At 44.3% G+C, this 27944-nt stretch overlaps 1 protein-coding gene across 5 annotated transcripts; it reads right to left on the bottom strand.

Moving 5' to 3' along the window:
- Positions 1–2: 2 nt before the first annotated feature.
- Positions 3–27944, bottom strand: LOC135964363 (pleckstrin homology domain-containing family B member 2-like). 5 transcript variants are annotated; one of them, XM_065520670.2, is made up of 7 exons: positions 27789–27944; positions 23270–23422; positions 22370–22472; positions 17516–17555; positions 15226–15339; positions 9297–9405; positions 3–2890 (listed from the first exon to the last, which is right to left on the bottom strand). In XM_065520670.2, exons 1-7 carry the CDS (start codon positions 27823–27825, stop codon positions 2754–2756), a joined length of 693 nt encoding a protein of 230 aa, XP_065376742.1. In that variant the 5' UTR covers positions 27826–27944; the 3' UTR covers positions 3–2753. The 5 variants fall into 5 exon arrangements, with proteins under 5 accessions (XP_065376742.1, XP_065376743.1, XP_065376744.1 ...); XM_065520671.2 differs by having other exon boundaries at positions 15250–15339; XM_065520672.2 differs by having other exon boundaries at positions 9297–9402; positions 15250–15339.

The raw sequence follows: 27944 nt of genomic DNA, 5'->3' as shown, positions 1-27944 counted from the left end.
CATGCTTTAAGGTTAATGCTTTAATGCATTGACATTTTCACTTACAAATGTACAATCTGCATATGTAGGAAAAAATCAGTTCTCTAGACACAACAGAATACTAGAGACGGGAAAGCAATCACAAAAAGATCAACTCTGGGGAGAAAGTGGAACTGCATTCCATGCCTTCATCTACACACACTAGGGAAGGAAAAAGAAATATTACAGAGGATCAAAACTTGTGGAAAATACACTTGGGTCATTTTGTCTCAACTGCAGGACCTTCTTATGATCCAGATGGCTACCTTGAGTCCTGGATAACCTAAAATGGGCAAAGTCTGGCCTTGTTCACAAATGATGACCCGAAACATTAACAGTTCTCCCTCTCCTCTTTAATATCCAAGACCCTGAAGCTGACTCAAGGAATGAAAAGAACAACCGGATCAGCATGTATATAATGTCACTGGCCAACTTCTTCAAGGTGTGGATTATTTAAAAGTACACATGGAAGTAAAATGCTTACTCAAACCTGAATAAGAAGTTTCTTCTAACTCAAGTACTTCTTGACTTATATGAAGTGTAGCACTGTAAACAAAGGACATCGTTGAGAAACCGAGGCTATCAAAACATTGGCATCTATGGGAGTTGTGGCCAAGAAATAAAATACCTGAGTGACCTTATCCCGAGTATGCATTTTACACCAGGATCAAGTCACTAGTGACAGTCAAGTTCCAGGCTCATCTATGGCTGCCTAATGAGGCTGGCCCCACTGGGATGGGGACTGGGGAGGGGACACACATGAGTGCCCAAGCTTCAGTCCACACCTCTCCCCTTCAGCCAGAAGCAGCCAAGGGAGCACAGGAACATCTGCCTCAATAGCATTTTGGCAGCAAAAATCAATACTCTGTGGTTCCTGGAATTCTCACCCAGCAATTCCAAGTTCAAAATTACCAGTGCAACATGAAAAACTGTTAATAGTTTTTAAGTAAAGGGTACATACAGCTTTAATAACGATTATAATCTGAAGAAAGTCATTCTTCTTATACAGGATGGAGAATCCTCAAAGCAACATTTTAAACCATGGACACTAGACTTGTCATATATTACATCTATTCAGAGATGAGAGATAAACACACATCCTTCCATGTGGGAACAGATACTCCCATGTCAACACGTCCCCTAGGATCAGAGAGAAAAGCAGACCCATGGTCACCACTCAGTTTCTCTGGCGTCTGACTTTAGATGGAGTCCCAGGTAGGTTGGCCTAAGTTGGCCTCAGAGGGAGGCAGCTGAGCAGCAAAGCAAGACAGCATGTGTGTAACCAGCCAGGCAAAATAACAAGTCTGTGCTACCTGGAGTGTATTTTCAGGACAACAGGACCATATGGAGTGGGGGGCAGGGACATTCACTGTGCTAAACTGCCTCTGTAAAAGCACACTGTTGAAAGCATGCAGGACAGAAAACTGGAATAATTCAGAGCTTAAAAACAAGAAATAACAGAAATGTGAATATTTCAAATACATACTTCAGAATATTGAAAATAAGAGCATTTGACAGAAAGGCTGGAATGGTTTTTCCAAAGACTCACACATTTTGGGGCCCAAAATTCAATGTTCTAAGCTTCTCTATCACAAAGAGATCAAGAACAAAAGCAAGGCTGGGGATCCTGGCCGGGCTGAGTGGTACCTTGAGCCGGTCCCTGTGTCCTGAGGGTCCCTGGGCCCCATTTCCCACCCATAACCCAAGTCTGCTCAGCTACGGTCTGCCCTGGTGCTCCGTGAACAGCCACAGGCCCCACTTCTGCACAGGATGGGCCTTCAGAGAGATGAGAGCATCTCCCGCACAGCGCAACCCCGTGAAGGCCTGAAATGGGAACGGCCTAACTAAGGCTCTCCTTCCGCTCCCTCGCTGTTCCTTTAACATTACTTCCTCAGCAAGTAGAAAACTAGGCTATCGGGAGGCTTAGGCAGACACACACTCAAACAGCTCTCTTGGAATAAAGCAAATCTGCCTCCACACACTTCTTTGTTATTGTTCCGGCTTCTCCAAGTTTTAAAGGATAAAGCCCTCAAACTTGCAGGCTCAAATCAATTCCCAATGCGGGAAACGTTCTCCAAGTATGGCTACCAAAACCATACCAGAATAAGGTGAGAAGCAGCAGCTAGAGTCAGGCAGACTTCTGAAGCATCATTTTTCAAAGGCGGGCTGTGCCCTGTCATCCTGAGCCGTAGGCCTTGCCGGGGGCCTGTGGAGCCCCAGAGGGCAGGACAGGGGCTCTCACACCATGGCCCCGGGAAGTACCTGGGAGCTTACCAACCCACAACTCCTAAAGTAACAAGCAACCAGTTCTGGTCTGTGGCTTGAAAAAGTTAAATGGAAAGCTATAGCTTTTCTTGCCACAATCACTCATTAGGCATACAACACTATATTACCAGCATAACATGAAAATAAATTAACCCTTAAGCACTACACCTAACTCTAAAAAGAAAATGCCTTTCAAAACAGGTGTGCTCAAATAAGGTGTTCCGAGAGTTGCACAAGGACAGTCTTGGAATGAGCCAGTGCCCTGGAGAGCCAGCGTTTGAACACAACAGCACAGTTCAAACCTTTCTCTGTGGTACTTATGTGGATTAGTTACAATTATGACATCACTACTTTCAAAGGAACCATTAAAACTATTATTAAAAACATTTGTCACACACAGAAATGCCCTGCAAATCATATTATTGCACACAGGGTTATCAGAAGCTATGCACATCAAGACCTTGAGGCCCCTAGAAGACCCAAAATAGAGACCCTAAGGCCATGCCCGTGGCTGCTCCTGCCAGCATGCCCAGTGCCAGGTCACTGTCATTGTCTCGATACCGCTCTCGAATGATGACTTGGTTAGCAGGCTGCTGTCCATAAAGTCCTAAAACAGAAGGAAAGTAGCAGATCTCTAAGCAGCAGTTTGTGAAGTTTAACATCACGTGAAGTGCCAGTTCTCCTTTCACAAAAGGGATCTGCTGTCTCCTGTCACACTGGCACCCCAGCCCTCCTCCACAGCAGGCACATCGTGTGGCCCACATCCCTGAAACCGCACTGGGAGGAAACCAAGATCCTCAGCTCACTAAGGGCCAAGGTCCCTAATCTGCAAAGAGCAGAACCCTAAAGATGCTTTCAGACTCCAGCCTTTGATTTCTACTTCAGCCCTCCACACCATGCTTACTGGGTGGCAGACAAATGGGGAACATGGGAGAGACACAGTGCCCAACAAAAGCCCAAAAAGGAAATGCTCACTTAAAGCAAATTAGCTTCTTAGTATGCATGCAAACCAATTTTTAAATTAAACCTTAAATCTGCACATATAACTTGATTTTTTTTCTTTTTTCTTTTTTTCTTTTTTGAGATGGAGTCTTGCTCTGTGCCCAGGCTGGAATGCAGTGGCATGATCTCAGCTAACAGCAACCTCCACTTCCCGGGTTCAAGCTATTCTCCCACCTCAGCTTCCTGAGTAACTGGGACTACAGGTGCCTGCCACCATGCCCGGCTAATTTTTGTATTTTTAGTAAAGACAGGGTTTCACCATGTTGGCCAGGATGGTCTCAAACTCCTGATCTCAAGTGAGCCACCCACCTCGGCCTCCCCAAGTGCTGAGATTACAGGCGTGAGCCACAGCGCCCGGTCTACTCTTCTTCTTTTTTGTTTTGTTTTTTGAGACAGAGTCTCACTCTGTCGCCCAGGCTAGAGCGCAGTGGCTCGATCTCGGGCCACTGCAAGCTCCGCCTCCCAGGTTTACGCCATTCTCCTGCCTCAGCCTCCTGAGTAGCTGGGACTACAGGAGCCCGCCACCACACCTGGCTAATGTTTTGTATTTTTAGTAGAGACGGGGTTTCACCGTGTTAGCCAGGATGGTCTCCATCTCCTGACCTCGTAATCCACCTGCCTCGGCTTCCCAAAGAGCTGAGATTACAGGCGTGAGCCACCGCACCCGGCCCAGCCTACTCTTTTTTACTACATGTCTTTATGGAGACATAAAATATTTATGTTAAGAGGTGAAAACTTCAAAAAAACAAACCACAGACAAATATTTAATTTGCAAGACTAAAATTTACAACTGGAAATGTACTGTTTGCTCTCTTCCATGCTTCACAGCTACAATGCCTAGTAGCTAAGTAGCTTTCAAACTGCTCAGGTATTAATAGGGTTAGCTTTCCTCCTTGATCCTCTATTCCTTTAATGGTTCAAAGGCTGGCTGGCCAGGCTTGATGGCTGGCACCTGTAATACCAGCACTCTGGGAGGCTGAGGTGGGTGGATCACTTGAGGCCAGAAGTTTTAGACCAGCCTGGCCAACATAGTGAAACCCTGTCTCTTCAAAATTTACCAAAAAAAAAAAAAAAAAAAAATAGCCAGGGGTAGTGGCGCATGCCTGTAATCCCACGCTGAGGCATGAGAATTGCTCGAACCTGGGAGGTGGGGGCTGCAGTGAGCTGAGATCCTGCCACTGCAATCCAGGGTCTGGGCAACAGAGTGAGACTCTGTCCCCCCCCCAAAAAAAAAGAAAAAAGAAAAGAAAAAAAACAAACTACTCACTAGTGATGTGCACATGTGGATGAAGAGCAGAAGTGAAACCCTCAGTGATAACAAAGGTGAACATTTCCAACCACTTGCAGCACTACATACACTGAAATGCTCTTACTCAACTGAGTGCGCTCTTATCCCTATTCTGCAGATGGGCAAACCGAGGCACACAATGGTTAAGGACACTAAGGCCACACAAACCCAGGCATTCTGGCTACAGTATGCATTTATACCCACTAATGCCTCAAATCCAACAGAAGATGATGAATGACAAAAATCAAAAGGCACAGAGTAGTACAATGAAACCATTGTAAATCTAAGAGCTGATCTCGTACAGGTAACAGTATTGGAAGCAAGTGATTATTTTTGCAATGTTTAAATATCAAAACTAGGGAATTATGGCATTTACTTTCACAGCCCTGACATTTTAAAACATTCAGTAATGTTAACTCCAACTAGCCAAATGTAACACGATGAAACCTGTGAGCTGACCTAATGAAAAGCTCTCCTGGAAAATCTGCATTCTCCTGCCCTTGCAGGTCATGCTGAGGTCCTCTGGCTGCAGGACCAGGCCACTCTCCTGTGGCTCCTGCTCAGCTCTGCTCCTGCACTGAACTCAGTCCTTGCCAGAATCAGCTGTGGATGCTTCCAGGTCACACTATTTTAATTGCCTAGTTTAACTAATACTACATAAATGGTCAAAATGTGAATGAGAAAAAGGCAGACACAGTTTCTATGGCAACTAAGATACTACAGGAAAACTAAATAAAGGAAGGTACTTTTACAAATTATCATCAAATCAGGGAATGGAGAAAACTATAAAAGATGGAAGGATGGGAGCACTATAGTCTCAAAATCTAGAAGTCTGCTCTTGGACTTACCCCTGGAAACTGCAGTGCAATGACGTGTCATGAGGATGGTCTCTACAAGACAGAAATAGAAGACTCCAACCAAAGGAGCCAACTCAAAGCAAACACCCTAACCCCACATGATGAGAGAGCCGAACGAGCACCCACTAGTGGGTGAAATCACAGCACAATGTTTACAGAACGTCTACAGTACTCTGTACTTTCTTAATTGGCTGACCAACCACTGGTCCCAATCACTCAACAGAAAGCCTTAACCAGCTCTGTGCGTGACTAGGAGGGTTCTTGTGGACTAGCTCTAGGCTCTGAGACCCTGGCAGACAGGATGGCATGGAGGTGGCAAAGCACCCATCTGGTTGTCAGCACAAGCTGCTGTGTATCAACCACAAACCCAGCTGACCCTTCCACAGCAAGCAGGTCTGGGGGCTGCCTGGTCACCACCCTGAGGCAGGCTGCATAATGCCCACTGATCCAGCCCCTTACGTGGCAAGCATTCCGAGTACTGCCTGTGAGAGTGCTACTTCTACTCTACTGACGAGAGCTAAGGGCAAGGATGGACTCATTTCCGGAAGTGCCCTAAACAACCACGTCCGCAGTATCTGTGCTCTCTGTACAGTAAGAAAACAGCGGCAACTGCCCTAAGAAGCTGAGAAAGAGGCTGGCTCTCATGTGGCAAGGCTAAGGCTTAAAACTCACCACCCCATGGGATTTCAACAGAAAAATGTGCAAAAGGAAAATGATTCATAAAAGGGGATATAAACTAAAGCAACTCGATGATTCCACTTCAGACCTACTGAAGCTATCAAAACTTGCAGAGCACAATAAGCAATCTTTATGGGATTACAGATAAACCACAGCATCAGTGACTGCTAGTGATATTATCAGTTGGTAAATCATTCTGGGATCAACTTGGTAAAATGCTATCCAGATTTAATGTAATATTAAGAGTTGAAATGATTACAAATCTGGGATGTCCCTTAAACTAATCCAGAGGTAGAGAAAGGAGGCTGAGGTAGAGATAAAAGATTAGACATGATGTGGTAACTACTGAAGCCAGTGATGGACACATGATAGTTCATTATACCATCATCCCTATTTTTTATGTTTGAAAGCATTTATATTTTTAAATCATATCCAAAAGAACCCTCAAAAATGTCTATGCTTTCTGACGTATTAATAGAGATGCTTCTCAACTTACAATGGGGTTACCTCCCAATAAACTCATCGTAAGTTGAAACACCATAGTCAAAATGCATTTAATATACCTAACCTACTGAACATCATACCTTAACACAGCCCACCTTCAACTGCTCAGAGCACTAACATCAGTCTGTAGCTGGGAAAATCAGCTAACACAAAGTCTACTACGATCAAGTGTCGAAGATCTCATGTAACTGAATGAGTACTACGCTGAGAGTGAAAAACAGAATGGGGGTAGGAGTACCTGAAGTACGGTTTCTACTAAATGTACATTGTTTTTGCACCATCGTAAAGTCAAAAAATCATTAAGTCAAACCATCCTGAGTTAGGGCCTGTCTGCATATACAGACATATTCTAGTTGGGGGAGGAAAAAAAAAAGAACTATATTCTAGGCCGGGCAAGGTGGCTCACACCTGTAATACCAGCACTTTGGGAGGCCAAGGCGGATGGATCACCTGAGGTCATGAGTTTGAGACCAGACTGGTCAACATGGTGAAACCATCTCTACTAAAAATACAAAATTAGCCGGGTATGGTGGCACATGCCTGTGATTCCAGCTACTTGAGGGGCTGAGGCAGGAGAATCACTTGAACCCAGGAGGCAGAGGTTGTAGTGAGCCGAGATCATGCCATTGCACTGCAGTCTTGGCAACAAGAATGAAACTCCATCTCAAAAAAAAAAAAAGAAATATATTCTAATGCATATTCAATAGGAACAAAAAGGAAAATGACTAAAGATGTTCAAAGAAGTATCTACAATAGCAAAAGAAGAAAAAAAACAAAAGAGAGAGGAAAAAAACAGCCAATACTGGAAGGTTTAGTAACCCATCACCCAATATGATAATAGGCAATTACTAAAAATGCTTATGAGTATTATGTAGCACTTGGGATTCAATACATATAATTTAAAAACAAGACTAGAAACACAAATGCATGATTATAAGGAGAAAATATTTTATATGGAGGAAGTACAGTAGGTCCTCAAATAATAGTTTCATTTAACGTAGTTTCATTATAACATTAATAAGAAGAAAAGAACCGATTCCCCTCGGGGCACCGCCTGTGCAGAGCGGGAAGGTTCTTTCCACGTTTGCGTGGGTTTTCTTGGGATAGGTTAGTTCCTTCCCATCCCAAAGATGTGTCCCTGAGGTGAATCAGCGTGTCTAAACTGTCCCAGTCGGAGTGAGGGGGTGTGGGTGAGTGTGCCCTGCAATGAGATAGGATCCTATCCATGGTGCATTCCCACCTTGAGCCCTGAGCTGCTGGGAGAGGGTCCAGCCAGCCATGGCCATGAACTGAAATAACTGGGTAAATAATTATCTTACTTGTCTTTATTAATCTTACATGTATGTATAGCTCACATTAATTTCAATGGTTAATATTAGAAATGGTGATGTTTTTGTGACCAGAAATAAGCCACAGAAACTTAACTCTTGTTTATACCAATTAATCTGCGGTAAAATCAGTTTCATTACATGTTGTTTCACTGAAATTCAGAGTTTCCAAGAATCTACTGTTGATGTTAAGTGAGGACTTACTGTAATTCAAACAAAAGTATGTGTGCTAGACTCACAAGACAATGGACAAATATTTAATCTGTCATAATTCTTTATTATTTTAATGGTTTTTCAACTTGACATGAAAAAGAGTCAAGCAAAGCAGGATCCTCCCAAGTCCCTGCTAGTTGAGTGACTGTGCCTCAGATTCCCAGAAGAGAGCATTGTGGAATTTCTCTATTTCTACTCCAGACTCCAGAACCCGTTTTAAGTGCTAAATGCATCCAAAGCCAAAGCAACCACCAACAACTACAAGGACACCATCTGAGATTGTAACCAGAGGCCTCCTTGACTTCTCTGGGCACCACGATCAGTGGCCCACCCTTCTGGTACCAGCTCACCTCCCTCTGCCTCTGCACTGAGACACCATGCTAGTTTTGCTCACAGCCCGGGATTCCTCCTCCTCCTGCAAACCCCCACATTCCTGTCTCTCCTGAGCTCAGCCTCTGGCTCCAGCCCACCCACCTGTGCATCCTGTGCTATGGTGCTGTGCCCACTGTGCCTGGCCAGCCTCACTTCACAGGGGCCATCGACCACAGTTCTGCCCTCCCCACCCTCACTGCAGCCCCAGCAGTGGCCAGCATTGTCCCACACCTCCACCCTGCCAACCACCTTGCCCAGGAGACCCAGACATGATACCCGTACACCAGCTACTCACGCCTGCCATGTGTTTCATGTAAGGTGAAGAACAGAAAGAACAGACTCCAAGCCCAGAATAAATACAAGCCCTTTCCAGGCCTCTACTCCACTGTGAAACAGAACATCACCTCAGAAGTGATAACTTTCCAAGGACCTCACCAGAAGAACAGCTGAAAGGTCCCTCTCATCCCTCAAAATGGGCCTCTTACTCTGGCTGCTTCTCAATGTAAGTGAATCCCAATAAGTACGAAATTCTCTGAGAACTAATCCAGACACAATTAGCAAAGTTCTAAAAATCAAGCCTACTCTAGCTTTGCAGAGCAGTATGAAACTACCAAAGGCTTTTTTAAAGCACAGTAGCACAGTGATTTGTGGTCTACAACCAGAAAATACAGCTCACTTAACCTTAAACTGAAAAATAAAAATGTTTGCAGGTCTCTCTGGTCTACTCAGCAAATGGACAGAAATGAGGAATGAAAGGCTGGCTTGAGTTACCTGCATATGGGTACTGGTAGGGCACGGCATACACCTGCCCATTCGCAGCATAGACAACTTGAGTTCCTGGCGGGTACGCACCACTATATGGCCCATAGCCGTACGCCTGCTGAAAAGAAACCGGCCCATTAGAAATACAATTGTGAAACTTCTAGTAATGTATTAAAATTGTGGTCTCCAGGTTGCAATCAATAAAATTTAACAGTCAATTAAAAAGACAAAACAAAACATGAAACAGTGTGGTTATGCCCCCTGTTTTAAAGTTACTAAAAAACAAACAAAAGCTACAATTGGAGCCCACTTTCAGGTTACAGAATGAAGAAGGCAGAAAAACACAACAAAAGAAGGGAACTGGACTTGCATGAGATTTGGATTTCAATTCAGTTGTGCTGTTAACCTGACCTTCAGTAAGTCACCTACCTAGGCCTTCCTTTGGCCATCTGTAAAATGATACGGTTGGACCAGGTGATAAGGAGATTCACCGAAACCACTATCCTCCAGGCGAAGCCAGCCTGGAAGCAGAACCCTCTGTGGCCCAAGTTCAGCAATTCCAGGCACAATATGGAAGATGAGGGTGTCCTGAGGTACCTGGGCAGGTGACTGATGGTTTTCGGGCTGCACACACCTATGAAAAGACATGGCTAGAAATGGGCAGCAGACCCACCTCAACCGGCAGTGAATGACCACTATGTGCTGAGAAATACTGAAATCAAGACCGGCCTTCCTGGCATACTTACAGGTGAGAGGAGATCAGACATACTTGCACAATCACTGTCATTCTGTGACAAGTGCTCTGATACAGGGAGAACAGAGGTGTAGCCAGGCAAATGTGTGTGTAGATCTAAACCTGTTATCTTACAAAAGCAGGAGACAAGACTCCCACTTCTCGAAGATGGAGTAGACATTCTTTCCTGTATTCCTCCTGCTAAGTACAACTACAATCTCTGGACATTATATACAAAGCAAACACAAGAAGACTGAAGAGTGAAGAGAAGGCAGACGGGCAAGGAACTTTAGCACCCGAGGGAGGACCTGGGTTTCCTTTTTGCTTCACACATCCCACACTGGGTAATGGGGAAGGTGGCAAGCTGGAAGCGCCAATCAGTGCAGACCAAAAAGACCCTGAGAAGAGCTGCTCGCTTTAACAAAGAATCTAAGAAAGAAAGGAGCAACCTAGCAAGACAGATCATTTTTAGACAATAACCTCTCTACTCCAGAGAACCACCACAGAAAAACCTTCAGCCTCACACCAGCAAAGGCCAAGTGTGAAGAGCCTGAATTTCCATGCTCAGCAGGCACCGCCGGGTCCTCAGAACACCGTTGAGTAAGACTGAGTAGGGGGCTGGGAATTTCTTCCCTGCCAGATGGAAACAAAACACCCCCATCCCGCTGGGTGGTGTCCATGGAGACCGTGTGGGGAGCCAGAACCCCACTCCCACCCAGCAGAAAATACGGTGCCCTCCCTATTCCACTGAGACCAAGCCGAGAGTGAGTCTTTCAGGACGTCTCAGTGGCAACCATGGTATCAGCGGAGGCTCTGGGGGAAGCAGTAAGAGCCTTTCCTCTTCTCAGACAGGGTGATTTCAGTGGAGATCTAGTGAGAACCTAAATTCACAACTCCCTCCACAGCGACAAGAAACCTGGACCATGGGTGTCAACTGAGGCTCAAGGCGAGCCTGGACTTCCACCTCTACCTGGCAGCAATAAAGCAGCCCCCCAGAAGCAGGTCTGCTAAAACATGAGATTTAAATAAGATTCAGTCTTACAGTACTTAAAATATACAGCTTTTGATCAAAAGCCATTCATCACACCAAGAACCAGGAAGATCTCAACTAAATGAGAAAAGACAACAAAAAACACAAACACAAAGATGGCAAAGATGTTGGAATTATCCAGAAAGATTTTTAAAGCAGCTATCATAAAAGCTTTTCAACAAGCAATTATGAACATACTTGAAATAAATAAAAAATATAAAGTATCTACCATAAAACAGAAAAATCTCAGTAAAAAGTATATAGATACATACATTCAATTTTTTATATATCAAGATATAAAGAATAACCAAATAAAAATTTCAGAACTAATACAATAACCAATTTAAATAGTTCAATGAATGAGCCCAACAACATAATGGAGATGACAAAAGGAAGGAATCCATAAACATGAATATAAAGGGTAGAAATTACCCAATCAGAACACAACAGAGGAGAAATAGATTGAAGTAAAAAAAAAAAAAAAAAAAAAGAGCATCTCTGGGACACATCAGACTGACAGGGATGTCATCAGAGTGCCAGAGGGAGTAGAAGGAGGCTGAGGTTGGAAAAGCACTCAAGAATAATGGTTTAAGGCCAGGCACAGTGGCTCACGCCTGTAATCCCAGCACTTTGGGAGGCCAAGACGGGCGGATCATGAGGTCAGGAGATCCAGACCATCCTGGCTAACACGGTGAAACTCCGTCTCTACTAAAATACAAAAAAAATTAGCCGGGCGAGGTGGCGGGCGCCTGTAGTCCCAGCTACTTTGGAGGCTGAGGCAGGAGAATGGCCTAAACCCGGGAGGCGGAGCTTGCAGTGAGCCGAGATCACGCCACTGCACTCCAGCCTGGGCCACAGAGCGAGACTCCGTCTCAAAAAAAAAAAAAGGAATAATGGTTTAAAATTTCCCCAATTTAGCAAAAACCCAAGTCCATATATTCAAGAAGCTGAATGAATACCAAACAGGATAATCCCAAAGAAATCCATACAAATACACATTACAGTCAAACTTTTGAAAACCAAAGTCCACAGAGCAAGCAGAAGGAAGGAAATAAAAGAGTACAATCAATGAAACTGAGAAACAGAAAAAGTGAATAAAACAAAAAGCTATTTCTTTGAAGCTATTTATAAAATTAATAAAACCTTTACCAAACTGTCAAAAAGAGCAAAGACAAATTACCAGTATCAGGAAAGAATGAACTGGAGGATTTTTACTATAGACTCTGCAGACATCACAAGGATAATAAGAAAACAGTATAAAGAACTCTACGCACATAAATCAAACAACTTATAAGAAAAGGAACAATTCCACAAACACTACAAACTATCAAAACCTACTCCATGCAAACTAGAGAATCTGAGTAGACCAGTCACTATTAAGAAAGCTGCATCTGCAGTAGGCCTGGAGGGAAAGGTCATATGAGGATACAGGGAGGAGAAGGCCATGTGCAAGCTCAGGAGGGGCCTCTGGAGAACCAACACTGCCAGCACCTTGATCTTGGGCCTTCAGCCTCCAGAACTGTGACAAATAGACGTGTGTTGGTTAAGCCAAACAAAGGAAAAAGAGGCCGGGCACAGTAGCTCACGCCTGTAATCCCAGCACTTTGGGAGGCTGAGGCAGGTGGATCATGAGGTCAGGAGATCGAGACCATCCTGGCTAACATGGTGAAACCCCGTCTCTACTAAAAAATACAAAAAATTCACCAGGCGTGGTGGCAGCACCTGTAGTCCCAGCTACTCGGGAGGCTGAGGCAGGAGGATGGTGTGAACCCAGGAGGTGGAGCTTACAGTGAGCCAAGATTGCACCACTGCACTCCAGCGTGGGCGACAGAGTGAGACTCCGTTTCAAAAAAAAAAAAAAAGGAAAAAGAAAACAGATGTTGTCATTTAAAATCTCCCAAAAAAGAAACCTCTAGGACCTGACAGTTTCACTGGAGATTTCTACCAAATTTTAAAGAAGAATTAACTCCAATTCTACACAATTTCTCCCAGAAAAGAAAAGAGCAGAAAACACTTTCCGATTTATTCTATAAGGTCAGTATTGCCTTGATAAAATAAGACAAAGCACAAAGACAGAAAACTATAGACCAATATCCTTCATAAATATAGATGCAAAAATCCTTAACAAATATTAGCAAATTGAATTCAGCAATAAATAAAAAGAATCATACACCATGACCAAGTAGGTTTTATTCCAGGGAATGCAAGGCTGGTTCAGTATGTGAAAGCCAAACACTATAATCCACCATATTAGCAGGCTAAAAAGAAAAACAAAACCTCACAATCATATTAATTACTGTAGAAAAAGTATTTAACAAAATCACTTTGGGAGGCCGAAGCAAGAGGATCACTTGAGGCCAGGAGTTCAAGACCACCCTGGGCAACAGAGCAAGACCCTGTCTCTACCAAAAAAAATTTTTTTTTTGCAGCTGTGGTGGCTCAGGAGGCTGAGGCAGGATGATTGCCTCAGCCCACGGAATTCCAGGCTGAAGTGAGCTAATGATAGTACCATTGCACTCCATCCTGGGCAAGAGAGTGAGTCTTCATCTCTGGGTGGGGAGGGAGGGGAGGGGAGGGGAGGAGAGGGGAGGGGAAGGAAGGGGAGGGGAGGGGAGGAAGGCAGGAAGGAAGGCAGGAAGGCAGGCAGGAAGGCAGGCAACTGATACCCCGTCACGATAAACACTCCTGGAAACTAGAAAAAGGGAATTCTTAAACCTGATGAAGAAAAAATATAAAAAACCTCCAGCTAACAGCATACTTAATGAATGCATTAAATACTAAATAAATGCATACGTAAAAACTAAATTCAACACTAATTAAATACTGAATTAAACAGTACATTAATACTAAATGAATGCATACTTAAAACTGAATACACTGGCCGGACGCGGTGGCTCACGCCTATAATCCCAAAACTTTGGGAGGCAGAGGTGGGTGGATCATGAGGTCAGGAGATCGAGACCACCCTGGCTAACATGGTGAAATCCCATCTCTACTAAAAATGCAAAAAAAAAAAAAAAAAAAAAAAATTTAGCTGGGCATGGTGGCAGGTGCCTGTAGTCCCAGCTACTCGGGAGGCTGAGGCAGGAGAATAGCGTGAACCCGGGAGGTGGAGCTTGCAGTAAGCCAAGATCATGCCACTGCACTCCAGCCTGGGCGACAGAGTGAGACTCTGTTTCAAAAAAAAAAAAAAGAAAGAAAAACATTGAATACATCCCCCCTAAAATCAGGAACAAGGCAAGGATGTCTGCTCTCACTACTGTTATTCAACATAATATCTGAAGGTCTAACCAAGGCAATAAGGCAAGGTAAGGAAACAGAAGGCATACAAGTTACAAAGAAACACTGTTCCTATTTGTAGATGACATGATTGCCTATGTAGTATACCCCAAAGAATCTACAGAAAAAGGAACTAGAGTAAGTGAGCTTAGAAAGTTTACAAGTGCCAGCCAGGCGCCGTGGCTCACGCCTGTAATCCCAGCACTTTGAGAGGCAGAGGCAGGTGGATCACCTGTGGTCAGGAGTTCGAGAGCAGCCTGGCCATCATGGTGAAACCCCACCTCTACTAAAAAGACAAAAAATTAGCCGGGCATGGTGGCAAGCGCCTGTAATCCCAGCTACTTGGGTGGCTGAGGCAGGAGAACCGCTTATACCTGGGAGGCAGAGGTTGCAGTGAGCCAAGATAGTGCCACTGCACTCCAGCCTGGGCAAGAAGAGCAAAACTCCATCTCAAAGAAAAAAAAAAAAAGCAGCACGTTCCACACAACAGACTTACATACAAATCAGCTCAGTCAGCACCCCAAGCACCCCAACAAGAAGACATCCCAAAGTATTTGACATGATTTTTGTAAGGATTATTTTCCCCAAAATATAGCATTTTTTTCTGACTATAAGGAGAATTCGAGTAATTCATTCCATATAAACTACAGATCATCAAAATCTCATTACCCAAAGCAACTATCATTAACATGATGCATTTTTAGATCTTAAAAACTTGTTACACATTAATACAGCACATTACAATGTGCTGAACTATATAAAATAGTTGCTTTATTTCATGAAAACAAAAGTTGGTAAGAAATCATCTGTTTTAAGAAGAAAAGGTTTAGAGTACATTTCTAATTTCATTCAAAAAACAAAGCAGGACAGTAGCAGAGACCCCAAGCTTCCCTCACCTGAAGGCTCAGGGTTCTCCCTACCTCAGGGGCCGGTGCAGCATAGGCCGTGTATGGTGGAGGCGAGGAAACCACGGATGTCTCATCAGTCATGACTGCAGAGCCCACATACGCCTGCGGGAGAGAGGAGAGGGTGAGGGCAGGACAGCTTCCCAGCACCTGTGTGCTCAATGATGCTGTGCATTGTCCCTTTTATTTAGCAAATTAAAAATTTTAAAAGACAAACAGATATATAGCTCTCTGCAAAATAGGAAAAACTTTCCCGGTCCAGTGGGTGCCCCCAGCCCTACTCTGGTATCCTCTAAATGCAGGAGCGAAGTGCTCCTCACTCAACCCCTAAGAGGATTACAGCTCTCACAGCCAGGAAGGCACTCAGAGGCCCCACTGTTACCCAATGCCTTTTAAAAGATGTTACTTCAGGCCAGGTGCAATGGCTCACATCTGTAATCCCAACACTTTGGGAGGCTGGGCGAGAGGATCGCTAGAGCCCAGGAGTTCCAAGGCCAGCCTAGGCAACAGAGGGAGAGCCCATCTCTACAAACAACAAGAAATTAACTGGGCATGGTGCTTATGGCCCGAGCTACTCAAGGGGCTAAATCTCAAGGATCACTTGAGCCTGGGAGCTCCAGACTGCGGTGAGCCAAGATCAAGTCACTGCACTCCAGCCCAGGCAACAGGGCGAGACTCTGTCTCCAAAGAAATAAAGATGTTACAGCACTCTCAACAGTCCTTTATTCACAAATAAAAACCCTACAATCTAAAATGTATCAGAGATTATGTCCTATACACAGTCTGTTTTTTACCTTAAAAAACAAAATTCTTCATTAAATTACTCCCCAATGTAATTTAAAGAAAAACATGTTAGCGCTTCAAAAAAAAAAAAAAAAAGGGGGCCAGGTGCAATGGCTCACGCCTGTAATCCCAGGATTTTGGGAGGCCGAGGTGGGCAGATCACGAGGTCAGGAGTTCAAGACCAGCCTGACCAACATGGTGAAACCCCATCTCTACTCAAAATACAAAAACTAGCTGGGCGTGGTGGCATGCTCCTGTAATCCCAGCTATTTAGGAGGCTGAGAAAGGAGAACTGCTTGAACCTGGGAAGCAAAGGTTGCAGTGAGCCAAGATCGCTCCACTGCACTCCAGCCTGGGCCACAGAGCAAGACTGTCTCAAAAAAAAAAAAAAAAAAAAAAAAAAAAAAAAAAAAAAATCCCACAAAGAATCATTTGTGGAGCTTGCCCTTAACTGTATGGATCGTTAATACTAATTTTACCCCAAAAAAAGGATTTTCATGCAGAAAAGGTAACAGCAGCTGTAGAGTAAGCTTAGAATGAAGTTGTGTTGTGCTAACAAAAGAAGAGAACACTGACTCTTGGATATTAAGCCTTTTACTTTCTTCTCCCACATGCACACATTCTTCTGTAAGCTTTATCCATCTTTTCTTTTCTTACAAAGATAAAGGAAGGGAAAATCCCATCTAAAGAATGAAAACTCTGACCAGAGTCATACTCCCTTGATCCCTGACAGATAACGATGGCATTACAAGGCTCTTACAAATGAGGTTCACTGTCTCAGTGACCTCCTAAGGCCAGAAACAGGACGAGAGACAAGTACAAGTCACAAAAATGTTTGTTTCACAAGGCTGAGCTCCCATGCATGAAAAGGATCCTGAAGTTCTTTCTCTTAGCCTTTACTGCAAACCACAGCAGAATTCAAAGTGTTGCGGAACTTTGAGAAATACAAACGTTTCTAGAAAGCAACACTGGAACAAGCATGCTTGTGTGAGGAGGGTGCTTCCTGCCAAAAACGTTTGGCAAACCCAGCTTGCTCACTGTTGGTGAAAGGTGCCCACCCAGTGCTACCTGCCCATTCACGGCTGGATGGCCAAGAAGCCCATTTTCCCCATTCTCCAATTGTTACAATAAGACCATGTGAAAACATTACTGGTGGCCAGGTGTGGTGGCTCACGCCTGTAATCCCAACACTTTGGGAGGTGAAAGTGGGAGGATCACTTGAGCCCAGGAGTTTGATACCAGCATGGGTAACATAGTGAGACCTCATCTCCACAAAAACATTTTTCTAAATAAGCTAGGCACGGCAGCATGGGCCTATAGTCCCAGCTACTGGGAAGGGGAGGCTGAGGTGGGAGGACCATTTTAGCCCAGAGGTAGAAGCTGCAGTGAGCTGAGATAGCACCACTGCACTCAAGCCTGGGTGAAAGAGTGATACCTTGTCAAAAAAAAAAAAAAAAAAAAAAAAAAAAATTATAGGTGATTGCCATTAGCAACTTACTGTGTTTGTCCTAGAATCCTGGAGTGTAAATTTCCAGGCCCTGGAGAAAAGAAAAAGGGTACTTTATTTAAGGCAATCCAGTATTTCAATGATTCTCAAACCAGAGTTGACATCAGAATTCCTGAAAAGATCTGTTTAAAGAACAGGTCTTCAGGCCTTGCCCCAAACCACTTGAGACATGCCCTAGGAATATATATTTTTAAAAATTACATCCATAATAGATACATAACATTTGAAACATAATCTATACTATATTTTTTACTTTACTTTTTAATAAATGTGAAATGCACTGCCACTTGCTTTGTCAGTTCATGGCATACACACAGATCTTCTTCCTTTTTAACAGCTATGTAATATTCCATGATACAAGTAAATTTAGATTATTAGCAATTTTCAACATTAAAAAGAATGCTGGAGACCAGATGTAGTGCCTCATGCCTGTAATCCCAGCACTTTGGGAGGCCAAGGCAGGGAGATCACTTGAGCCCAGGAGTTCAAAACCAGCCTGGGCAACATAGTGAAATCCTAGCTCTACAAAAAATACAAACATTAGCTGGGCATGGTGGCACATGCTTGTAGTCCCAGCTACTTGGGAGGCTGAGGTGGGAGAATGGCTTGTGCCTGGGAGGTCGAGGCTATAGTGAGCCAAGATCACACCAGTGGACTCCAGCCCGGATGACAGAGAGAGGCTCTATCTCAAAAAAAAAAAAAAGAAGAAAAGAATGCTATTAACATCCCTATTACCCTTGCACTCTTATGTAGACATTTCCATAGGGCAAATTCCAAAGACTGAAAATGCCACATCAAAGGATATAAACATAATTTATTTCAGCAGGTATTGCCAAATGGCCCTGTGAAACTATTATAAGAATCTCTATACCTACCTACTTTCCACTATATTGTCAAAGAAACTAGATACCTGAATCTTAAGTATCACAAGAGCTTTCTTAATTGATACACAAAAAGTGGTCTCTCACCTGGGCACGGTGGCTCACACCCGTAATCCCAGCACTTTGGGAGGTTGAGGTAGGTGATCACCTGAGGTCAGGAGTTCGAAACCAGCCTGGTCAACATGGTAAAACCAAGCTTCTACTAAAACCACAAAATTAGCCAGGCATGGTGGCACGTGCCTGTAATTCCAGCTACTCCAGAGACTGAGGCAGGAGAATTGCTTGAACACAGGAGGCAGAGGTTGCAATGAGTGGAGATTACGCCATTGCACTCTAGTCTGGGCGACAAGAGCAAAACTCCATCTCAAAAAACAAAAAAAGCGTTCTCTTGAGCACTCCCTCACTCCTTAACCTCTTACTTTTTTTACTGACCCTATCCCTCTTATCTTCATCAATTCCTTTTATGTTTTATTCTCATTTTACTATCTCCCTGAGTTGAAAGATGCATTCATTTATTTTCAAGTGTTCTTGCTTTTTTTTTTTTTTTTTTTGAGATGAAGTCTCGCTCTGTCACCCAGGCTGGAGTGCAGTGGCGCGATCTTGGCTCACCGCAATCTCTGCCTCCCAGGTTCAAGCAATTCTCCTGCCTCAGCCTCCCGAGCAGCTGGGATTACAGGTGCCCACCACCACGCCCAGCTAATTTTTGTATTTTTAGTAGAGACGAGGTTTCACCATGTTGGCCAGGCTGGTCTCGAGCTCCTGACCTCAGGTGATCCATCCATCTTGGCCTCCCAAAGTGCTGGGATTACAAGCGTGAGCCACCGTGCCCAGCCAAGTGTTCTGGCTTTCTATGGAATGCAGTTAAGTTGCAAAATTCCCCAACTGATTTTGTATGCAGCATTCCATTGTCATTCACTTTGCTAAAGGGTATCATACTGGATTATTCATGTATCTTATATAGATTTTGTTGTCATTTCAGGTGGAAGAGTCTAGTGTGGCCTTTGGTCTGCAAATTCTGTTCGATTATTTCAGAACATTTCTCTTGCCCTGAATTTCTAATTACCTCTTCTGGGTTCTGTACTTTATGAACATCAATAATCTTTCTGAACTTTTTTTAGTCCAACGTCTCTCTGATCTTTTCATCTTTTTCCCCTCACTGAGAGTATCTCCAGTCTTTCCCTCCATGCCAGTGATTCACTTTTCGTTTGGGGTTGTATGGAAGGGAAGACCACTTTCCTCAGATGATAATGTGAATGGCACCCTCTTGACAGTGACAGACACAGAAGAGGAGAAAAGAAACGTAAATCTCTGCCCTCACACAGCATATATTCTAATGAAAGTAGATGATGAACAAGATAAACAGCTGGTAGCTGGTGAGTGTGTATGGGGACAGGGAGATGTAATTTTAAATATGGTGGCCAGGAAAGCATTCCTGAAGACTCTGCTTCTGTTCCTTGGGTTTTATTTCCCTCCACTCTAGGAGCTTTTCCTGAGGCTTACATTTTCCTTTTCTTATTTTTCCTTCATGGTATATCTGCATAGTTGCCAAGCCACTTCCTTACATCCTGCTCATGTTTAACATTGGAGGTGATATCTAAAACTTGTTTGCTCTCATAAAGTATGAGTTATTTCTCCTTGACACTCTTCCTACCTAATCTGGTATCAACTGGTAGTTCCACCCTGTTCCACCTCAGTCCAGCCCAGCAACAGTTTGATGGCTAGGTGTCACCCTCACAATCAACATTCTGTAATATGAGGGCAGAGGGCTAGAAGAGAAGGAAATCTCTTCTGAGAATGAGTAAGTCTTTTCTGAAAAATCTGGGCCCTACACTCTCTTCTGAGCATATTCCTTTGAATGTCCCATGCTAGTGCTCACTTCACCAGCCAGAAAATTACCCAACTCCTGTGAGCTTCAGTGCCTTTCAGTGCCTTGCAATGATGAGTCCTGGGAGAATCGTCCAGCCTCAGCTGAGGCCCCAAGGACATCACATTCTCAAGAACTTTTTTCCTTAGCTTCTCCAAAAAGTAACTTACACTTAATCAGCATCACTCCAGACTACAGGGTAATACCGAAATTTGCCGAAATTTGCAAGATTTAATTAACTTATCTAGTTACTGCTTCCGGGATTCGGGTAGGATTAAAAAACATATCAGTAGAATCATCTATTTCTTTCTTTAGCTGTTCGTAGTTTGTGCTTGAGATCAAACTTCTTTATTTGGTCACACCATTGAAATGTTTTCCCCTGAGGGAAGATGATCTAATCCACTTCACCGTCTTTCTCAAAGGTCTCTATTACGGGTTGAATTGCGTCCGCATGAAAAAGATATGCATAAATCCTAATCCTAATCCCCAGTACCCTGGAATGGGACCTTATTTGGAAACAGGATATTTGCATATGGAATCAAATTAAGATAAGGTCACAGTGAATGAAGGTGGGTCCTTAATCCATTATGATTGGTGTCCTTTATAAGAAAACAGAATTCTGGACACAGACACAGCAGAAGGCGGCCATGTGACAACAGAGGCAGAGATCGGAGTGATGTGGCTGCCAGCCAAGGAACACCAAGGACTACCAGAAACCACTAGAAGCCAGGAAGAGGCAAGAAAGGATCCTACCTAGCATCTCAGAGGGAACAAGGACCTGCTGACACACTGATTCCAGACTTGCAGCCTCCGGAACTGTGAGGCAATGAATTTCTGCCATTTCCGTCACTCAGTGTTCAGCAATTTGTGACAGGAGCCCTAGGAACTGAGTTTCCTCACTCTTTACTTTCTTGCTTTTCTGGTCATTTTATTTCAACTATGCCTATTACCCACTGTGAATCTAATAATGAAAGAGAGCATGATGACCCCATCAAAAAGTGGGCAAAGGCTATGAACAGACACTTCTCAAAGGAAGACATTTACGCAGCCAACAGACACATGAAAAAATGTTCATCATCACTGGTCATCAGAGAACCGCAAATCAAATCCACAATGAGATACCATCTCACACCAGTTAGAATGACGATCATTAAAAAGTCAGGAAACAACAGGTGCTGGAGAGGATGTGGAGAAACAGGAATACTTTTACACTGTTGGTGGGACTGTAAACTAGTTCAACCACTGTGCAAGACAATATGGCGATTCCTCAAGGATCTAGAACTAGAAATACCATTTGGCCCAGCCATCCCATTACTGGGCACATACCCAGAGGATTATAAATCATGCTGCTAGAAAGATACATACACACGTATGTTTACTGGGGCACTATTCACAATAGCAAAGACTTGGAACCAACCCAAATGTCCATCAGCGATAGACTGGATTAAGAAAACGTGGCACATATACACCATGGAATACTATGCAGCCATAAAAAAAGGATTAGTTCATGTCCTTTGTAGGGACATGAATGAAGCTGGAAACCATCATTCTGAGCAAACTATCGCAAGGACAGAAAACCAAACACCACATGTTCTCACTCATAGGTGGGAATTGAACAGTGAGAACAGGTGGGAATTGACAGAGCGGGGAACATCACACACTGGGGCCTGTCTTGGGGTGCGGGGAGGGGGGAGGGATTGCATTAGGACATACACCTAATGTAAATGACTAGTTAATGGGTGCAGCACACCAACATGGCACATGTATACATATGTAACAAACCTGCACGTTGTGCACATGTACCCTAAAACTTAAAGTATAATAATAAAAAAAAGAAAAAAGAATTAAAAAAAGAGAGAGCATGACGAGACTGCTATTCCTTTCTGCCATTTTCTCCACAATTCGATAGGCCCAGGTAGTCTCAGAGAGGCAGAAACCAGAATTGGAAAAGCGACTCTTGCATTTCTCTCACACATCCACTGAGTCCCTTATTCTGACACCTGAAAGAGAACTCCACGCCCATTCTTTTCATTTTTTGGTAATCAGAAGTTAAAATAGAAAATACTTTTTAAATTAAACACGTAAGAAAGCAAAACTTACAAGCAATCGTCTGTGCTTTCTGCACAAAGACTAATTGTTTTCCCATCTCGACAAACAATCTGGAGCATGCAGTCTTTTGACTTTCCATCTGGAGGCTGAATATCTATGAAAAATAAGCAGAAGAAAAAGAACTTTTTTCAGGATTTCTTCTTACATCTTCTAAGAACTACCAGCTCAGAGAAGCAAAGGACTAGACAAAAAATCAAGCGCTACATCTATGAAAGAACCCCCTGCCTTTCCAATAATGCAGAAAGAAAGAACATAGCTAGGCTGACTGACAGGACCAGCCACCAAGATGACGTCTACAAAATGTATTCGGCTCACTGCAACCTCTGACTCCCGGGTTCAAGCAATTCTGTGCCTCGGCCTCCCAAGTAGCTGAGATTACAGGCACCTGACACCACACCTGACTAATTTTTTTGTATTTTTAGTAGAGATGGGATTTCACCATCTTGGCCAGGCTGCTCTTGAACTCCTGACCTCGTGATCCACCCACCTCAGCCTCCCAGTGCTGGGATTACAGGCATGAGCCACTACACCCGGCCAACATCCCAGATTTTAAGCAATTGATTGCAGTCACCATCAAACAGAAGCCAGTTTCTGAGTACAAAATCAACAGTCTAGGGTGGCCTGTGCTTCTTGAGGTTCCCAGCGCTCTGGTTCCCTCTGCACGAGAAGAAGAGACGTGGACTGTGAGTTTAACTCAAGTGAGAAAATTGATTTGCCCCGACCATGTGGTTCACAATCTAAGTGCCTGGGGCGCCACTGTGGCCGCCCCTCTGAGATGGAGCCCTTCTTCAATCTGTTAATGAAAGCAGAACGGGGAAGGAAGAGGACCCAGTCCCCACCGAGACAGAGGAAGAGCAGAAGACAGAAGTTGGCCAAGACAGGCCAGCTCACCCCGACATTCCTGCCCCGTGCGGATGTTGATACAGTCCACTGGCATGTGGACCTTATCCTCGATATTCTGCCGAGTCTGGTCATCATAATAGATTAGGTGACCATCCGACCACAGATCAAACCAGTTCTTCTTCCAGCGCTTCAAAATAGTACCTGGAAAAAAATAGTAAGGTTGGGTTTTTTTAAGAGATAGAGTCTTATTATTTCACCCAAGTTGGAATGCAGTGGCTATTCACAAACATGATCACAGCTCACTGCAGCCTTGAACCCCTGGGCTCAAGCAATCCTCCCACTTCAGCCTCCCATTTAGCTGCAACTGCAGGCACATGCCACCATGCCCAGCTGAAAGGTTGGCTTTGAGCCAAAAGAGCAAGGACACAGTCACAGCAGAAACAAAAAGAACTCTTCCCCTGGCCCCTTAATGACACCTGTATAGAATTACCCAAAGCAGTCCCTCAGAATGAAAGCGAAAGCCGAGCCCAGGGCCCGCCCACTGGTGCGTTAGCAGGCTGCATGCAGCACACACTGGCAACAGAGAATGCTGCCAACCAACTTAGAAGTCCCAACACTTTCAAATTAAGGTGGTTTTTTTTTCTTTAAAAAAAAAAAAAAGCTTACTTTTCAGCAAATGAAACATATCTAACATTTAATTCCTCATACAGTACTAAACTTTAAACCTTTCAAACTTTTCAAGTTTCTAAATTTCCAAATATTGTCTACATTTGCTAGATCAGAAAATGCTGGACTGTAAAGTCTCTATATGCAAATAAAAATAATACCTACCTCTTTTGAAGAAACACATTTCGGCCAGGCACGGTGGCTCACGCATGTAATCCCAGCACTTTGGGAGACCAAGGTGGATGGATCACTTGAGGCCAGGAGTTCGAGACTAGCCTGGACAAGACAGTGAAATCCCATCTCTACTAAAACCACAAAAAATTAGCTGGGCATGGTGGTGGGCGCCTGTAATCCCAGCTACTAGGGAGGCTGAGGCAGGAGAATCGCTTGAACCCAGGAGGTGGAGGTTGCAGTGAACCAAGATCACACCACTGCCCTCCAACGTGGGGGACAGAGCAAGACTCTGTCTCAAAAAAAAAAACCACATTTTTTTCTTGTCCTTAAGAGCTTTCACAGATACTCTCTCCTACCATTTCCCACAGGAAGCTTACAGTGTGGAAGGCACCCCTGATGCATACACTGGATAAATGAGCACAGCAGGATATAGACCAGGCCCTGCCTGGCCTCTCATGCTGTGCACATCCTACTACCTCACATATTTCTGTCAGCTTGAGCAAATTCAACCTTTCATTTGTGATCTTGGACCAGGTATTTAACTTTATAAAACAGTAATTTCCTTGACTGCATGAAGGGAAAACCCCTGCAGTGGACTTAAAGGCCAGTTCTAGCTCCGGTCATCTCTGTACCTTCCTCACTGCCCACTACACCTTCTGTTCCTGTACACCTCACCCCATTCTTGGCCAACACACACAATCCCATTTTATGTACTTCCCTTTATGTTGTCGTGCCTGCAACTGGTGTCAACCAGATACGTAGCATCCAGCTTTCCTGCCAGTATCAGGCACTCTCCTCACCAGGAGGGGTGTCCACTGCACTTGCCCAACTGACCACTAAGTGATACCCAAGCATCCATTTGATTGGCTGCCTGAGCTGTGCAGAAACTGCCAAACACGCTGGGCGCAATGGCTCATATCTGTAATCCCAGCACTTTGGGAGGTTGAGGTGGAAGGATCGCTTGAGCCCAGGAGTTTGAGACCAGCCTGGGCTACATAGCAAGACCCCATCTCTACAAAGAGCAAAATAGGCAGACATGCTAACACAGGCCAGCAGTCCCAGATACTTGAGATTCTGAGGCAGGAGGACCAGTTGAACCTGGGAGATCAAGGCTGCAGTGAGCAGTTATCACGCCACTGCACTCCAGCCTAGGCGACGGGGCAAGACCCTGTCTTAAAAATAAAAAGAAAAGCCAGACACGGTGGCTCATGCCTGTAATCCCAGCACTTTGGGAGGTCAAGGCGGGCAGACCATGAGGTCAGGAGTTCAAGACCAGCCTGGTCAACATGGTGAAACGCCGTCTCTACTAAAGATACAAAAATTAGCCAGGCCTGGTGGTGCACACCTATAATCCCAGCTACTCAGGAGGCTGAGGCAGGAAAATCACTTGAAACTGGAGGCAGAAGTTGCAGTTAGCTGAGATTATGCCATTGCACTCCAGCCTGAGCGACAAAGACTCTGCCTCAAACAAACAAACAAACAAACAAACAAACAAAAATCCCTACTAAATAGAGCCACAGAAACACAGAGACAGGTGGAACCACTGGGTCAGGGAGTTCTGCCCAAGTATCTCACCTGCCATCAAAGCCCTGGCTGCAGACTCCCAAATCAGGCTGTCCTCCAGGGGCCAGGACCGGGGCCCAACAGTATATGTAGCAATGGCAGGAAAAGAAGTCCTAAGGATGGCTTTGCCTACATGTAACCACATCACATGTGGGTCTCTGCTACTCTACAACCCCATGAATGTAATACATCTCACCTCGTTTTACTGGCATTGATACTTCTACTTTCAGGAAAGAAGGAAAATTAACTCACACGTATGGGGATGGGGTTATGTATAGATAAGTCTTCTGAATACACATTTCTGAAACACCCATGGACCAGAATACTGGAAAAGTCTATGTGACTTATCTAAATTACATCCATTTTATGTACGTCCCCATGCTAGGCACTGATGGGGAGCACAACATTGTCCAAAGGGTCATTGATCAGTATGTTGACAAAGCACTTACATTGAGTTGTGGCAGAGAAGGGAAAGCTTACCCTCAAACAAGGGTGTGGCAGAGCCTGGCGAGAAACACCAAAGGACATCTGAAGGGCCAGCAAAGGAGGGCACACCCTCAAGGTCTGAGCAAGGGTCCCCATGTCCCCTGACTATGGGGAGGCTGGGACCACAAAACCCAAGACTAGGAAACTTGGGGCTCCAGGACTTCCTTCGTGAAGCTGACACTACAACACCTCTGTGTATTCTAAGACTACAGGACTATCACAGACAAAGGGGCACACGGTTCAGCTCCAGGTTGGGACCATGGAACTCGTCACAGACACACAGGCTGAAGGCCGGTCTCCGGGTGCATATAGAGTCAGTGTTGAAATCACACAGTTCTGACTTTGAATGTAGGTTTGTCACCCATAGTTTACACTTAGACAAATTACCTAACCTCACTGAACCTCAATTTCTTCAACTGGAAATAATACCACTTACCTATCATACAGCTGTTGTGAGAATTAAGAATATATACATAAAATCTTTTCAACAGGAACACAAATGATTCATAAACAATAGTTTTTATAAACCATCTCAGGTATGCCATCAATTCTCACGGATAGACTTGACTTTAGCTGATTTCTGAAAGTATCCCTCATAGATAAACTCACGTCTCTGAACAATCAGTGGTATGTGATACAGCTCAGTTTTTGACTAGAATCATAAATGACATAGTAGTCACTTTTCCCTTAGCTTCACTCTTTCTAGTATAACAGAATATCCTGCTTGCTCTTTTTTTTTTAATAAATAAGACTGGTTCTTCCCACTTTAAAACACAGTATGAATCCCACCTGAAGTGACAGCCTCACAGATAAGCAGACAGTGTATGAAAGATAGGTTTGTGGAGATAAGCCTAGGAAAGTGGACCTCAATCCCATAAGAAAAGAACTGAGTCTCTTCTCTAGTCCTTTTGGAGACACAAAAGTTTTGGTTTTAGATAAACTCATTGCCTCAGATCAACTCTTCAGCCACATAATTAGCAAGACACCAATATCTGAGAATCTGAGTCACTGCTCAATCCCCAGAGGAGAGAGGCAGAGAGACCAGCACCTCTGTGCCAGATCTCGGCTGGGCTGTTAGATCCAGGCAGTTCCAGATTCATCATTAACAATAAAGCACGTGGCTGGGCACGGTGGCTCACGCTTATAATCCCAACACTCTGGGAGCCGAGGCAGGCAGATCACCTGAGGTCGGGAGTCTGAGACCAGCCTGGCCATCACGGAGAAACCCCTTCTCTACTAAAAATACAAAATTAGCCGGGTATGGTGGCACATGCCTGTGATCCTAGCTACTCGGGAGGCTGAGGCAGGAGAATCGCTTGAACCCAAGAGGCAGAGGCTATGGTGAGCCGAGATCGCACCATTGCACTCCACAACGAGAGTGAAACTCTGTCTCAAAAAAATAAATAAAGTAAAATAAAATAAATAAAGCACGTTAGTGAGGAGAGCGAAAGCAGCAGGGACTGCCATTGTTTCCTGGTTCCTATCAACTCAGCAACCAAGGAGGAGCTTCGTGGTGTGCAAGACAGTTCACAGAGATCTAGGAATGTCCAAGGGAAAACTCAAGGCCACGGCACTCATAAAACTTGGTATTTGTTTTTAAACATGATCAGCTTTAAGCAAACAGAAATAGAGATTGCCTTCGGCAATGCCGATCGCAGGCCGCACATCCTGTACTCACTCTGTTGCAGCAACCAGCCACTCTTCACAAACGCCATCTCTTCACCTACAGAACAAGAACAGGCAGGTTCAAAATCATACCCAGAAAGAGAATAACCTGTCTGGCCGAGTCTCTATCCTTACCCCCTTCAGCATCAGCTGAGGAAGAGCCAAGGCC

The sequence above is a fragment of the Macaca fascicularis genome, chromosome 9, assembly GCF_037993035.2.
Source record: "Macaca fascicularis isolate 582-1 chromosome 9, T2T-MFA8v1.1".
NCBI classification, from domain to species: domain Eukaryota; kingdom Metazoa; phylum Chordata; class Mammalia; order Primates; family Cercopithecidae; genus Macaca; species Macaca fascicularis.
The sequence above is the reverse complement of the archived record's forward strand: the minus strand, read 5'-3'. Positions and strand labels throughout refer to the sequence as shown.